Here is a 14,580-nt window from a genome sequence, read left to right as displayed (position 1 = left end):
CAAACTCAATAATTTAATGGAAAAATTTGAATAAAAGAGAGGTTTTACACGGAGACACGAAATAACACCGGGAACTTAAGACCGGGTGTTCCGGAAGAGTATTTGTTTTCTGCTTCATTGACAAAACTCGCCATGTAAACCTTTGTCAATCTAAATAGGTAATGTCACGTTCTCAAATGAGAACAAGGTGACATACAACACCACCACAATGACACCAGCAGACAAACTAACAAGCATCAAACACGTCCAGCTTCGTATCGTACAACGGAACCAGCAGGCAAACTAACGAGTATCACACACGTCCAGCTTTATATCGTACAACGGAACCAGCAGGCAAACTAACGAGCATCAAACACGTCCAGCTTCATATCGTACATCGGAACCAGCAGGCAAACTAACGAGCATCAAACACGTCCAGCTTTATATCGTTTAACGGAACCAGCAGGCATACTAACGAGCATCAAACACGTCCAGCTTCATATCGTACAATATAACGTGTTCCAATGAGTCTACAATGACGACACGATGTCTACATCATCATCTTCAGCATCTACATCGTATCGTTTTTATAATGACAATAGCAAGCTCGACGAAGCTACACAGATCATCGTATGTTGTCATGGTGATGTCCCTTTCAGCTGAGATCACAGATCATCATGTGTTGTCATGGTGATATCCATTTTTCTGGGCTGCATTTTGTTAGAAGACTCCATCAGGATAATCATTGAGGTAGTCACCAGCCAAAACAAGGAAGTTCCGCGTACAAATGTCCAGTACACACAGTCACCAGCCACACCAAGGAAGTTCCGCGTACAAATGTCTAGTACACAGTCACCAGCCACACCAAGGAAGTTCGGGGTACAAATGTCCAGTACACACAGTCACCAGCCACACCAAGGAAGTTCGGGGTACAAATGTCCAGTACACACAGTAACCAGCTACACCAAGGACATTCCGCATACAGATGTTCAGTACACACAGTCACCAGCTACACCAAGGAAGTTCCGCATACAGATGTCCAGTACACACAGTCACCAGCTACATCAAGGACATTCCGGGTACAGATGTCCAGTACACACAGTCACCAGCCACACCGAGGACATTCCGGGTACAAATGTACAGTACACACAGTCACCAGCCACACCAAGGGCATTCAGGGTACAAATGTCCAGTACACAGTCACCAGCTACATCAAGGACATTCCGGGTACAGATGTCCAGTACACACAGTCACCAGCCACACCGAGGACATTCCGGGTACAAATGTACAGTACACACAGTCACCAGCCACACCAAGGACATTTCGGGTACAAATGTCCAGAACGCAGTCACCAGCTACACCAAGGAAGTTCCGTGTACAGATGTCCAGTACACACAGTCACCAGCTACACCAAGGAAGTTCCGTGTACAAATGTCCAGTACACAGTCACCAGCTACAACAAGGACATTCCGGGTACAAATGTCCAGTACACACAGTCACCAGCTACACCAAGGAAGTTCCGCGTACAAATGTCCAGTACACACAGTCACCAGCTACACCAAGGAAGTTCCGGGTACAAATGTCCAGTACACAGTCACAAGTTACACCAAGGAAGTTCCGTGTACAAATGTCCAGAACGCAGTCACCAGCTACACCAAGGAAGTTCCGTGTACAGATGTCCAGTACACACAGTCACCAGCTACACCAAGGAAGTTCCGTGTACAAATGTCCAGTACACAGTCACCAGCTACACCAAGGACATTCCGGGTACAAATATCCAGTACACACAGTCACCAGCTACACCAAGGAAGTTCCGCGTACAAATGTCCAGTACACACAGTCACCAGCTACACCAAGGAAGGTCCGGGTACAAATGTCCAGTACACACAGTCATCAGCTACACCAAGGAAGTTCCGTGTACAGATGTCCAGTACACACAGTCACCAGCTACACCAAGGAAGTTCCGTGTACAAATGTCCAGTACACACAGTCACCAGCCACACCAAGGAAGTTCGGGGTACAAATGTCCAGTACACACAGTCACCAGCTACACCAAGGAAGTTCCGCGTACAAATGTCCAGTACACACAGTCACCAGCTACACCAAACAAGTTCCGGGTACAAATGTCCAGTACACAGTCACAAGTTACACCAAGGAAGTTCCGTGTACAAATGTCCAGTACACACAGTCATCAGCTACACCAAGGAAGTTCCGTGTACAGATGTCCAGTACACACAGTCACCAGCTACACCAAGGAAGTTCCGTGTACAAATGTCCAGTACACACAGTCACCAGCCACACCAAGGAAGTTCGGGGTACAAATGTCCAGTACACACAGTCACCAGCCACACCAGGGAAGTTCGGGGTACAAATGTCCAGTACACAGTCACCAGCTACACCAAGGACATTCCGGGTACAAATGTCCAGTACACACAGTCACCAGCTACACCAAGGAAGTTCCGCGTACAAATGTCCAGTACACACAGTCACCAGCTACACCAAGGAAGTTCCGGGTACAAATTTCCAGTACACAGTCACCAGCTACACCAAGGAAGTTCTGTGTACAGATGTCCAGTACACACAGTCATCAGCTACACCAAGGACATTCCGGGTACAAATGTCCAGTACACACAGTCACCAGCTACACCAAGGAAGTTCCGTGTACAGATGTCCAGTACACACAGTCACCAGCTACACCAAGGAAGTTCCGGGTACAGATGTCCAGTACACACAGTCACCAGCTTCACCAAGGAAGTTCCGGGTACAAATGTCCAGTACACAGTCACCAGCTACACCAAGGAAGTTTCGTGTACAGATGTCCAGTACGCACAGTCATCAGCTACACCAAGGAAGTTCCGTGTACAGATGTCCAGTACACACAGTCACCAGCTACACCAAGGAAGTTCCGGGTACAGATGTCCAGTACACACAGTCACCAGCTACACCAAGGACATTCCGGGTACAGATGTCCAGTACACACAGTCACCAGCTACACCAAGGAAGTTCCGCGTACAAATGTCCAGTACACACAGTCACCAGCTACACCAAAGAAGTTCGGGGTACAAATGTCCAGTATTAAATATACACGTAGAGAAGTTGGCTATTGTTGATATAATCACAAATTGTTTGCTAAATCATTCTAACAACCAATAACAATGTTGACCGGAAAAAAATGTTAAATGTGTTTGAAGGCATAACAGTACAAAAAGCTATGTCATACTGAGAGTATTTTATTATCTGTTTGATACAGTTGTATAAATATCACTTTACATACACACGTTGTCCTTATATGGATATTTAATTAGTTTATCAATTTGTCACGTATACAGATCTATAGATTAGGTACGTTACACTATTTATACTAAAACTTAATATTCGAGACTCTCGTTACTGTTAAGTATAGCGGAGTTAGCTACATCACAGTTAAAAGGTTTAGTTAATTAAAGAATTTAACACTGAGGCGCTGGTGTGATGACATTTACATCCATGTGCAACAGTTCTAGTGTTGAGTTTATTGAGTTTGAGATTCAACACCTCACCTCCTCACCTATCTTATTCGTAACCATAGGAACATAAGGCCCTATATCATTTACGTACCAAATATATATTATGCATCCAGAAACAGTATATAGTTGAATTAACACAAGTAAAACGCACTATTTCCCTCGTATTTGATAATCTGGTAGCTTAAAGTCTACAACAATGGTCCTGTATTATATGTTTAATGTTCAGAATTTTCTCAAGAAACGTTGATTCTCCGTCGAGAAAGCTTCACATAATTTACTGAAACTTCCTTTGTGTAATTTTTATTTATAATAAAAGTTTGATTATTTATAATAACTGTACGGCACGATAACGTAAGTAGGGAAGCGTATTTCGACATACGCACTCAAAATTTCGGATTACTAACTTGAAATATCGACTAACTAACTCAAAATTTCGGATTACTAACTTGAAATTTCGGATTACTAACTTGAAATTTCGGATTACTAACTTGAAATTTCTACTAACTAACTCAAAATTTCGGATTACTAACTTGAAATTTCGGATTACTAACTTGAAATTTCTACTAACTAACTCAAAATTTCGGATTACTAACTTGAAATTTCGGATTACTAACTTGAAATTTCGACTTACTATCTCGAAATTTCGGATTACTAACTTGAAATTTCTACTAACTAACTCAAAATTTCGGATTACTAACTTGAAATTTCGGATTACTAACTTGAAATTTCGACTTACTATCTCGAAATTTCGGATTACTAACTTGAAATTTCGGATTACTAACTTGAAATTTCGACTTACTATCTCGAAATTTCGAGTAAAAGTAAAACAAAACGTGGCCGAAATACGTACGTAAGTGATGAAATGTTACATATCAAGTAACATACAGTGTGACCGATACATGTATCACAACAGTGAATTACGTTATGTAGGTATAATATACATTGTGACCGATACATGTATCACAACAGTGAATTACGTTATGTAGGTATAACATACAGTGTGACCGATACATGTATCACAACAGTGAATTACGTTATGTAGGTATAATATACATTGTGACTGATACATGTATCACAACAGTGAATTACGTTATGTAGGTATAATATACAGTGTGACCGATACATGTATCACAACAGTGAATTACGTTATGTAGGTATACTATACATTGTGACCGACACATGTATCACAACAGTGAATTACGTTATGTAGGTATAATATACATTGTGACCGATACATGTATCACAACAGTGAATTACGTTATGTAGGTATAATATACATTGTGACCGATACATGTATCACAACAGTGAATTACGTTATGTAGGTATAATATACATTGTGACCGATACATGTATCACAACAGTGAATTACGTTATGTAGGTATAATATACATTGTGACTGATACATGTATCACAACAGTGAATTACGTTATGTAGGTATAATATACATTGTGACTGATACGTGTATCACAACAGTGAATTACGATCGTTATGTAGGTATAATATACATATGAGATATACATTTAGCACGTGAAGTCACTTGTTGAAGACTGGTTTTATTAGTAGACACACTCTTTGATGACTACCCAAGCACACACGTGGTAGCAATTTACTCTGAGGGAGCCCCACCATGTGTCTACACGCCCATTTGCCTTACTCGGCCGCGACACAAACTACACTTTGTCTGTTACATTGTGTATATAGGTCTGTAGGTAGTAATTACGGTATGGTACTTACTGTATGTGCAGTTCATCCGGACTAAGGCGTTGTCATCTTTAAACAGTATAACATGCATACAAACATATCATATGTCATGAAATGACTGCGAGATGACCGAAGAAAATCTCAAATTTCTGATTTGTACTAAAAACACTATTTTTACAAATATGACCCAAACATTAAGAGCAAAACAGCTGATCTGTAAGGTTGTCCTATAAAGGTTGTGTGCAGAACGTTAAAATTTTCGCTGTTTTGATAAAAATCTTATACAAACATGATGTAACTTAACCAGTTTATTCTTTTCACTGTTCATTTTATTTTCACAATATTTATTACTATAACCATGTCTATTTTCAGCGATTGAAATTTATCATAGAAAATGTCGAAAAATGAATTTCTATCAAGCAGCCTCTACAAAGTAACAGTTCATCATACTGGACCTCTATCCGACCAACAGCTCCTATTTACAATCTGTCGACCCTTTGTCATCCCAACCGCCCTTCTATCCAACCAACCGCCCCTCTATACACTCTGTCGACCCTTAGTCCTCACAACCGCCCCTCTATACACTCTGTCGACCCTTAGTCCTCACAACCGCCCCTCTGTACACTCTGTCGACCTTTGTCCTCACAACCGCCCCTCTATACACTCTGTCGACCCTTAGTCCTCACAACCGCCCCTCTATACACTCTGTCGACCCTTAGTCCTCACAACCGCCCCTCTATACACTCTGTCGACCCTTAGTCCTCACAACCGCCCCTCTATACACTCTGCCAACCCTTAGTCCTCACAACCGCCCCTCTGTACACTCTGTCGACCTTTGTCCTCACAACCGCCCCTCTATACACTCTGTCGACCCTTAGTCCTCACAACCGCCCCTCTATACACTCTGTCGACCCTTAGTCCTCACAACCGCCTATCTATACACTCTGCCGACCCTTAGTCCTCACAACCGCCCCTCTATACACTCTGTCGACCCTTAGTCCTCACAACCGCCCCTCTATACACTCTGTCGACCCTTAGTCCTCACAACCGCCCCTCTATACACTCTGTCGACCCTTAGTCCTCACAACCGCCCCTCTATACACTCTGTCGACCCTTAGTCCTCACAACCGCCCCTCTATACACTCTGTCGACCCTTAGTCCTCACAACCGCCAATCTATACACTCTGACGACCCTTAGTCCTCACAACCCCCCTCTATACACTCTGTCGACCCTTAGTCCTCACAACCGCCCCTCTATACACTCTGTCGACCCTTAGTCCTCACAACCGCCCCTCTATACACTCTGTCGACCCTTAGTCCTCACAACCGCCCCTCTATACACTCTGCCAACCCTTAGTCCTCACAACCGCCCCTCTGTACACTCTGTCGACCCTTAGTCCTCACAACCGCCCCTCTATACAATCTGTCGACCCTTAGTCCTCACAACCGCCCCTCTATACACTCTGTCGACCCTTAGTCCTCACAACCGCCCCTCTATACACTCTGTCGACCCTTAGTCCTCACAACCGCCCCTCTATACACTCTGTCGACCCTTAGTCCTCACAACCGCCCCTCTATACAATCTGTCGACCCTTAGTCCTCACAACCGCCCCTCTATACACTCTGTCGACCCTTAGTCCTCACAACCGCCTATCTATACACTCTGCCGACCCTTAGTCCTCACAACCGCCCCTCTATACACTCTGTCCCTTAGACCCTTATACACTCTGTCCTCACAACCGCCCCTCTATACACTCTGTCGATCTGTCGACCCTTAGTCCTCACAACCGCCCCTCTATACACTCTGTCGACCCTTAGTCCTCACAACCACCCATCTATACACTCTGCCAACCCTTAGTCCTCACAACCGCCCCTCTGTACACTCTGTCGACCTTTGTCCTCACAACCGCCTCTATATACACTATGTCGACCCTTTGTCCTCCCAACCGCCCTCTATCCTTCCAACCGCCCCTCTATACACTCTGTCGAACCTATGCCCTCCCAACCACCCCTTTATACACGCTGTTGACCTTTGTCCTCACAACCGCCTCTATATACACTCTGTCGAACCTATGTCCTCACAACCGCCCCTCTATAGACTCTGTCGACCCTTTGTCCTCACAACCGCCCCTCTATACACTCTGTCGAACCTATGTCCTCCCAACCACCCCTTTATACACGCTGTTGACCTTTGTCCTCACCACCACCTCTATATACATTCTGTCGACCCATTGTCCTCACAACCGCCCCTCTATACACTTTGTCGACCCATTGTCCTCACAACCGCCCTCTATCCTTCCACAACCGCCTCTATATACACTCTGTCGAACCTATGTCCTCACAACCGCCCCTCTATACACTTTGTCGACCCTTTGTCCCCACAACCGCCCCTCCTCTATAGACTCTGTCGACCCTTTGTCCTCACAACCGCCTCTATATACACTCTGTCGAATCTATGTCCTCCCAACCACCCCTCTATAGACTCTGTCGACCCTTTGTCCTCACAACCGCCCCTCTATACACTTGTCAACCGCCCTCTATACACTCTGTCGAACCTCTATCCTCCCAACCGCCTGTATACACTCTGTCGACCCTTAGTCCTCACAACCGCCCCTCTATACACTCTGTCGAACCTATTTCCTCACAACCGCCCCTCTATACAGTCTGTCGACCCTTTGTCCCACAACTACCCTCTTTATACACTCTGTCGATCCTTTGTCCTTTCATCAGCCCTCTATCCTTCCAATCGCCCCTCTATACACTCTGTCGACCCTTAGTCCTCACAACCGCGCCTCTATACACTCTGTCGACCCTTTGTCCTCTCATCAGACCTCTATCCTTCCAACCGCCCCTGTATACACTCTGTCGACCCTTTGTCCTCCCAACCGCCCTCTATCCTTCCAACCGCCCCTCTATACACTCTGTCGAACCTATGTTCTCCCAACTACCCCTCTATACACTCTGTTGACCCTTTGTCCTCACAACCGCACCTCTATACACTCTGTCGACCCTTTGTCCTCTATCCTTCCAACCGCCCCTCTATACACTCTGTCGAACCTATATTCTCCCAACTATCCCTCTATACACTCTGTCGACCCTTTGTCCTCACAATCGCCCCTCTATACACTCTTTTGACCCTTTGTCCTCACAACCGCCCCTCTATACACTGTGTCGACCCTTAGTCCTCACAACCACCCCTCTATACACTCTGTCGACCCTTTGTCCTCACAATCGCGCCTCTATACATTCTGTCGAACCTTCCAATCGCCCCTGTATACTCTCTGTCAACCCTTTGTCCTCACAACCGCCTCACTCTGTCTCCCCTATACACTCTGTCAACCCTTTGTCCCCACAACCGCCCCTTTACCTCACAACCGCCCCTCTATACACTCTGTCGAACCTATGTCCTCCCAACCACCCCTCTATAGACTCTCTCGACCCTTTGTCATCAAAACCGCCCCTCTATACAATCTGTCCTCACAACCGCCCCTCTATACACTTTGTCGACCCATTGTCCTCACAACCGCCTATCTATACACTCTGTCGACCCTTTGTCCTCACAATCGCCCCTCTATACACTCTGTCGACCCTTTGTCCTCACAACCGCCCCTCTATACACTCTGTCGAATTATCCATCCACACCGCCCCTCTATACACTCTCACCGTCGACCCTTTATCCTCACACCGCCCTCTATACACTCTGTCCCTTCTCAACCGCCCCTCTATCCTCTCACAACCCTTAGCCCACAACCGCCCCTCTATACACTCTGTCGACCCTTATCCTCTAACCGCCCCTCTATACACTCTCTCCATCTCAACCGCCCCCCTACACTCTGTCGACCCTCCTCTCAACCGCCCCTCTATACATTCTGTCGACCCTTAGTCCTCACAACCGCCCCTCTATACACTCTGTCGACCCTTTGTCCATCACAACCGCCCCTCTATACACTCTGTCCCCTTAGTCCTCACAACCGCCCCTCTATACACTCTCACCGACCCTTATCCATCTCACCGCCCCTCTATACACTCTGTCGACCCTTAGTCCTCTCCGCCCCTCTATACACTCTGCCGCCCTTATCCTCTCAACCGCCCCTCTATACCTCTCACCGCCCCTTATCCATCTCAACCGCCCCTCCCACCGCTCTATCTCATACACTCTGTCACCCTCTATGTCCCCCCAACCACCCCTCTATCCATCTCACCGCCCCTCTTGTCCCCCATCGCCCCTCTATCTCACCGTCCTCACCCGCCCCTCTATGCCATCTCACCGCCCCTCTATCCATCTCACCGTCCCCCGCCCATCTCACCGTCCCCCTATCCATCTCACCGTCCTCTATCCTCTCACCCCCCTCTATCCTCTATACACCTGCCCCTCACCCCCCTATCCATCTCACCGCCCCTCTATCCTCTCACCGCCCTCTATCCATCTCACCGCCCCTCTATCCATCTCACCGCCCCTCTTTTTATATCAGTGGCCCTCTATCCATCTCACCGCCCCTCTATCTATCACCTCACCGTCCCCTATCCATCTCACCGCCCCTCTATACACTCACCGCCCTTATGTCATCTCACCGCCCCTCTATCCATCTCACGCCCCCTATCCATCTCACCGTCCCTATCTATCCATCTCACCGTCCCTCTATGCCTTCTATCGCCCCCTATCCATCTCACCGCTCCCCTCTATCCATCCATCTCACCGTCCCCTCTATCCATCTCACCGCCCCTCTATCAGTGGCCCTCTATCTCTCACCGCCCCTCTATCCATCTCACCGTCCCCTATCCGTCTCACCGCCCCTCTCATGCCCCCTATCGCCCCCTATCCATCTCACCGTCCCTCTATCCATCTCACCGCCCCTCTATCCATCTTACCGCCCCCTATCCATCTCACCGCCCCTCTATCCATCTCACCGCCCCTTATCTATCTCACCGCCCCTCTATCCATCTCACCGTCCCTCTATGCCTTCTATCGCCCCCTATCCATCTCACCGTCCCCCTATCCATCTCACCGCCCCTCTATGCCTTCTATCGCCCCCTATCCATCTCACCGTCCCCCTATCCATCTCACCGCCCTCTATCTATCTCACCGCCCCTCTATGCCCTCCCATCTCACCGTCCCCCTATCCATCTCACCGCCCCTCTATGCCTCTCACCGCCCCCTATCCATCGCTCTATCCGCCCCGCTATCCATCTCACCGTCCCCTATCTCTCACCGTCCCCTCTATCCATCTCACCGCCCCTCTATGCCCCTCTATCCCCTCACCGTCCCTATCCATCTCACCGTCCCCTATATCCATCTCTCACCGTCCCTCTATCCATCTCACCGCCCCTCTATCTATATCACCGTCCCTCTATCCATCTCACCGTCCCTCTATCCATCTCAACGCCCCTCTATGCCCTCTATCGCCCTCTATCCATCTCACCGCCCCTCTATCCATCTCACCGCCCCCTATCCATCTCACCGTCCCCCTATCTATCTCACCGCCCCTCTATGCTCTCTATCGCCCCCTATCCATCTCACCGTCCCCCTATCTATCTCACCGCCCCTCTATGCTCTCTATCGCCCCCTATCCATCTCACCGTCCCCCTATCCATCTCACCGCTTCTCTATCCATCTCACCGCTCCTTTATCCATCTCACCGTCTCCATCTCACCGTCCCTCTATCCATCTCACCGTCCCCCTATACATCTCACCGCCCCTCTATGCCCTCTATCGCCCCCTATCCATCTCACCGCTCCTTTATCCATCTCACCGTCCCTCTATCCATCTCACCGTCCCCCTATCCATCTCTCCCATCTCACCGCCCCCTATCCATCTCACCGCTCCCTCCCCCTATCCATCTCACCGTCCCCTCTATCCCCTCTCTCACCGTCCCTCTATCTATCCATCTCACCGTCCCCCTATCCATCTCACCGCCCCTCTATGCCCTCTATCGCCCCCTATCCATCTCACCGTCCCCCTATCTATCTCACCGCCCCTCTATGCTCTCTATCGCCCCCTATCCATCTCACCGCTTCTCTATCCATCTCACCGCTCCTTTATCCATCTCACCGTCCCCCTATCCATCTCACCGCCCCTCTATGCCTTCTATCTCACCGCCCTCTATCTATCTCACGGCCCCTCTATCTATTTCACCGCCCCTCTATGCCCTCTATCGCCCCTTATCCATCTCACCGTCCCCCTATCCACCTCACCGTCCCTCTATCCATCTCACCGTCCCCCTATCAATCTCACCGTACCTCTATCCTTCTCACCGCCCCTCTATGCCTTCTATCGCCCCCTATCCATCTCACCGTCCCCCTATCCATCTCACCGCCCTCTATCTATCTCACCGCCCCTCTATCTATTTCACCGCCCCTCTATCGCCCCCTATCCATCTCACCGTCCCCCTATCCATCTCACCGCCCCTCTATCTATTTCACCGCCCCTCTATGCCCTATCACCGTCCCCCTATCCATCTCACCGTCCCTCTATCCATCTCACCGTCCCTCTATCTATCCATCTCACCGTCCCCCTATCCATCTCACCGTCCCTCTATCCATCTCACCGCCCCTCTATCCATCTCACCGTCCCTCTATCCATCTCACCGCCCCTCTATCTATATCACCGCCCCTCTATCCATCTCACCGCCCCTCTATCATCTCACCGTCCCTCTATCCATCTCAACGCCCCTCTATGCCCTCTATCGCCCTCTATCCATCTCACCGTCCCTCTATCCATCTCACCGTCCCTCTATCCATCTCACCGTCCCTCTATCCATCTCACCGCCCCTCTATCCATCTCTCCGTCCCCCTATCCATCTCACCGTCCCTCTATCCATCTGTCCCTCTATCCATCTGAACGTCCCTCTATCCATCTCACCGTCCCTCTATCCATCTCACCGTCCCTCTATCCATCTCACCGCCCCTCTATCCATCTCACCGCCCCTCTATCCATCTGAACGTCCCCCTATCCATCTCACCGTCCCTCTATCCATCTCACCGCCCCTCTATCTATATCAGTGGCCCTCTAACCATCTCACCGCCCCTCTATCTATATCAGTGGCCCTCTAACCATCTCACCGCCCCTCTATCTATATCAGTGCCCCTCTATCCATCTCACCGTCCCCCTATCCATCTCACCGTCCCTCTATCCATCTCACCGCCCCTCTATCTATATCAGTGCCCCTCTAACCATCTCACCGCCCCTCTATCCATCTCACCGCCCCTCTCAACTTACATTACGTTCTTTACATTATAAGAGCCTGTTGTTTTAATAGATGTACATGCGACGTGTGATTTTATGGACAACACAGTACAATGTAGTCCAAGGGAGGGAACTCGCGCTCTTGGCATCACTCTTCCTGGGGCATGATGGGAGAGTTTGTATAATGAGTTTTATAAACGTGCTCATTGAGTTAAAAAAAAAAGATGTTTGAAATATTTCTTAGATTACTAATTACATAATCTGCTGAATTAATAACCTTTCGCTGTCTTTATCTTAAACGTTGCTTTAACGTCTTTTCTTTATTCAAAACGATATGATTGACATGTGCCCGGCAACACAACAATGTTACTAGAGATGTATGTGATGAGGTTGTTATGACAACTGATTGAGGACTGTTCTGGTCTGGATTACATGGACTGTGTCGTCTATGAAGCAGAGTCATTATTCCTTACGGAACATCTGATCAATTTGTTAACTTTTTTAATATCTTATTTTGGAAGAAGCATGTTTAAGGAAGAATATTGGTGAATTGAAAGGGAAATTTTTGTGAAGAAATTTGGTTTAAATATGAAAAAATTTCAATTAGTGTGACTCATTATCGAAACCAAAATGCCGTTCGAATAGCTCCGTATCATGGTCGCTACATGATTGTTGATATTGTGGTTCTGTTGTTTGAAAATAAGAATTTCTGAAATACCACGCTCTACTCTGCACAGGTTTATTGAAACATAACAAATACTAGTGATTATAAACATCTATATTGAATACTAAAGAACTAAACTTCCAGTGTAACATTTGATACAATAAAGTAAGTATACAATTTTAAATACATTATTAAAACGGATGATTGATCAACAATACCAATCTGAGGTTGATTGTGACATTTAGGAATAAACACTGCATCATCAAGATGCTCACTTGATTGTCTAATGATTAATAGATACATCATTGATACATAGACACAACGAAAACTCTAAAATCGGCTATCATCATTAATACAAACACACCTAAGATGTTTACATTGAAATATTATTTCTTCACTGAATGTATTTCCACCATGTCAAGATCCAAGATAAACTTATTTCTAAATTGTACAAAAACATGTAAGTGAAATGCATCTTTCGATACAAAATTAAGATTGGATCCAGAAGAGTCAAATGATGAATTAAACTACATCACACCGCTGTTTCGTCTTTCTAGGACTCATCAGTGACGCTACATCACACCTCTGTTTCGTCTTTCTAGGACTCATCAGTGACGCTACATCATAGCGCTGTTTCGTCCTTCTATAACTTGTCAGTGACGCTACATCATACAGCTGTTTCGTTCTTCTAGAACTTGTCAGCGACGCTACATCATACATGTTTCGTCCTTCTAGGACTGATAAATGCTAAGAATATAAACTATGGACACTTGGACGTGATTAAGGTACGTAAAAAGAAGATCGAAAAGTAGAAGGGTGAACGAGTCCCATAATTTTCATACATAAATTATTTTGGTCCTTTTCCATATTTATTGTACGACATTTTCTGTGGCTTTTACAATTTCATTGCGTTCTTTAAAAAATGAAGAATGGAGGTCATTTACCTCGACCGTATCTTTATATTGAATACGTGCTAGTTATTCTTGATTTTAATTTTGAGAAATGACTGTTACTGGAATAAGATTAAGTAAGTAGGTTTTTCTCATTATAATGGTTCATTTCATTTCAAACTTTATTTTTACATCGAAATGTCATATCTGTGTTTATACAGGTATTGAAATGGCACTTATGGTAGTTATAAATGACACAAGTTTACACGTAAATCATTCAAATGTCTTACATACAAAATGTATAACTTAAGGGTTCATTGGGGATATTTTAATTGACAATAAATGATAATATGTTGTGTAATAAATAATTCTTGATAGTTACAGGTTTGTTAATGTTGACAATCAATATTTCGTTATGGTCGTATTTCTGAAAGTGTTATTCAAAATAAATACAGGAACTAAAATCCAGCATTGGAAGTGTATAATATGTTATATGTAATAGTGTTTAAACTCATCAGAGATAGATATAAGAAAAACCATTCCTCCAAATCTCACCACTATACAATACAACACAGCGCGTGATCAGATACGTTACTACAGGTAAAGACGTAAACGACTACACAAAATGGTAACAACATCAGCAATATTTATCTTAAT

The 14,580-nt window shown here is 46.2% G+C and overlaps 1 protein-coding gene across 1 annotated transcript; it reads left to right on the top strand.

Annotated features, from left to right (window-relative positions):
* Positions 1 to 666: 666 nt before the first annotated feature.
* Positions 667 to 3,132, top strand: LOC132561700 (mucin-2-like). Its single transcript, XM_060226399.1, has one exon. It carries the CDS (start codon positions 667 to 669, stop codon positions 3,130 to 3,132), a length of 2,466 nt encoding a protein of 821 aa, XP_060082382.1.
* The last annotated feature ends 11,448 nt before the right edge of the window (positions 3,133 to 14,580 follow it).

The sequence above is a fragment of the Ylistrum balloti genome, unplaced genomic scaffold (genome assembly GCF_031769215.1).
Source record: "Ylistrum balloti isolate Yb309-2 unplaced genomic scaffold, AGI_CSIRO_Ybal_v1 Utg371268, whole genome shotgun sequence".
Classification (NCBI taxonomy): Eukaryota; Metazoa; Mollusca; class Bivalvia; order Pectinida; family Pectinidae; genus Ylistrum; species Ylistrum balloti.
This window is presented reverse-complemented; position numbering and strand designations above follow the sequence as displayed.

Excerpts from the sequence above, each read along its gene's own strand:
- LOC132561700 (XM_060226399.1), top strand. The coding sequence starts at position 667 with ATGGTGATATCCATTTTTCTGGGCTGCATTTTGTTAGAAGACTCCATC.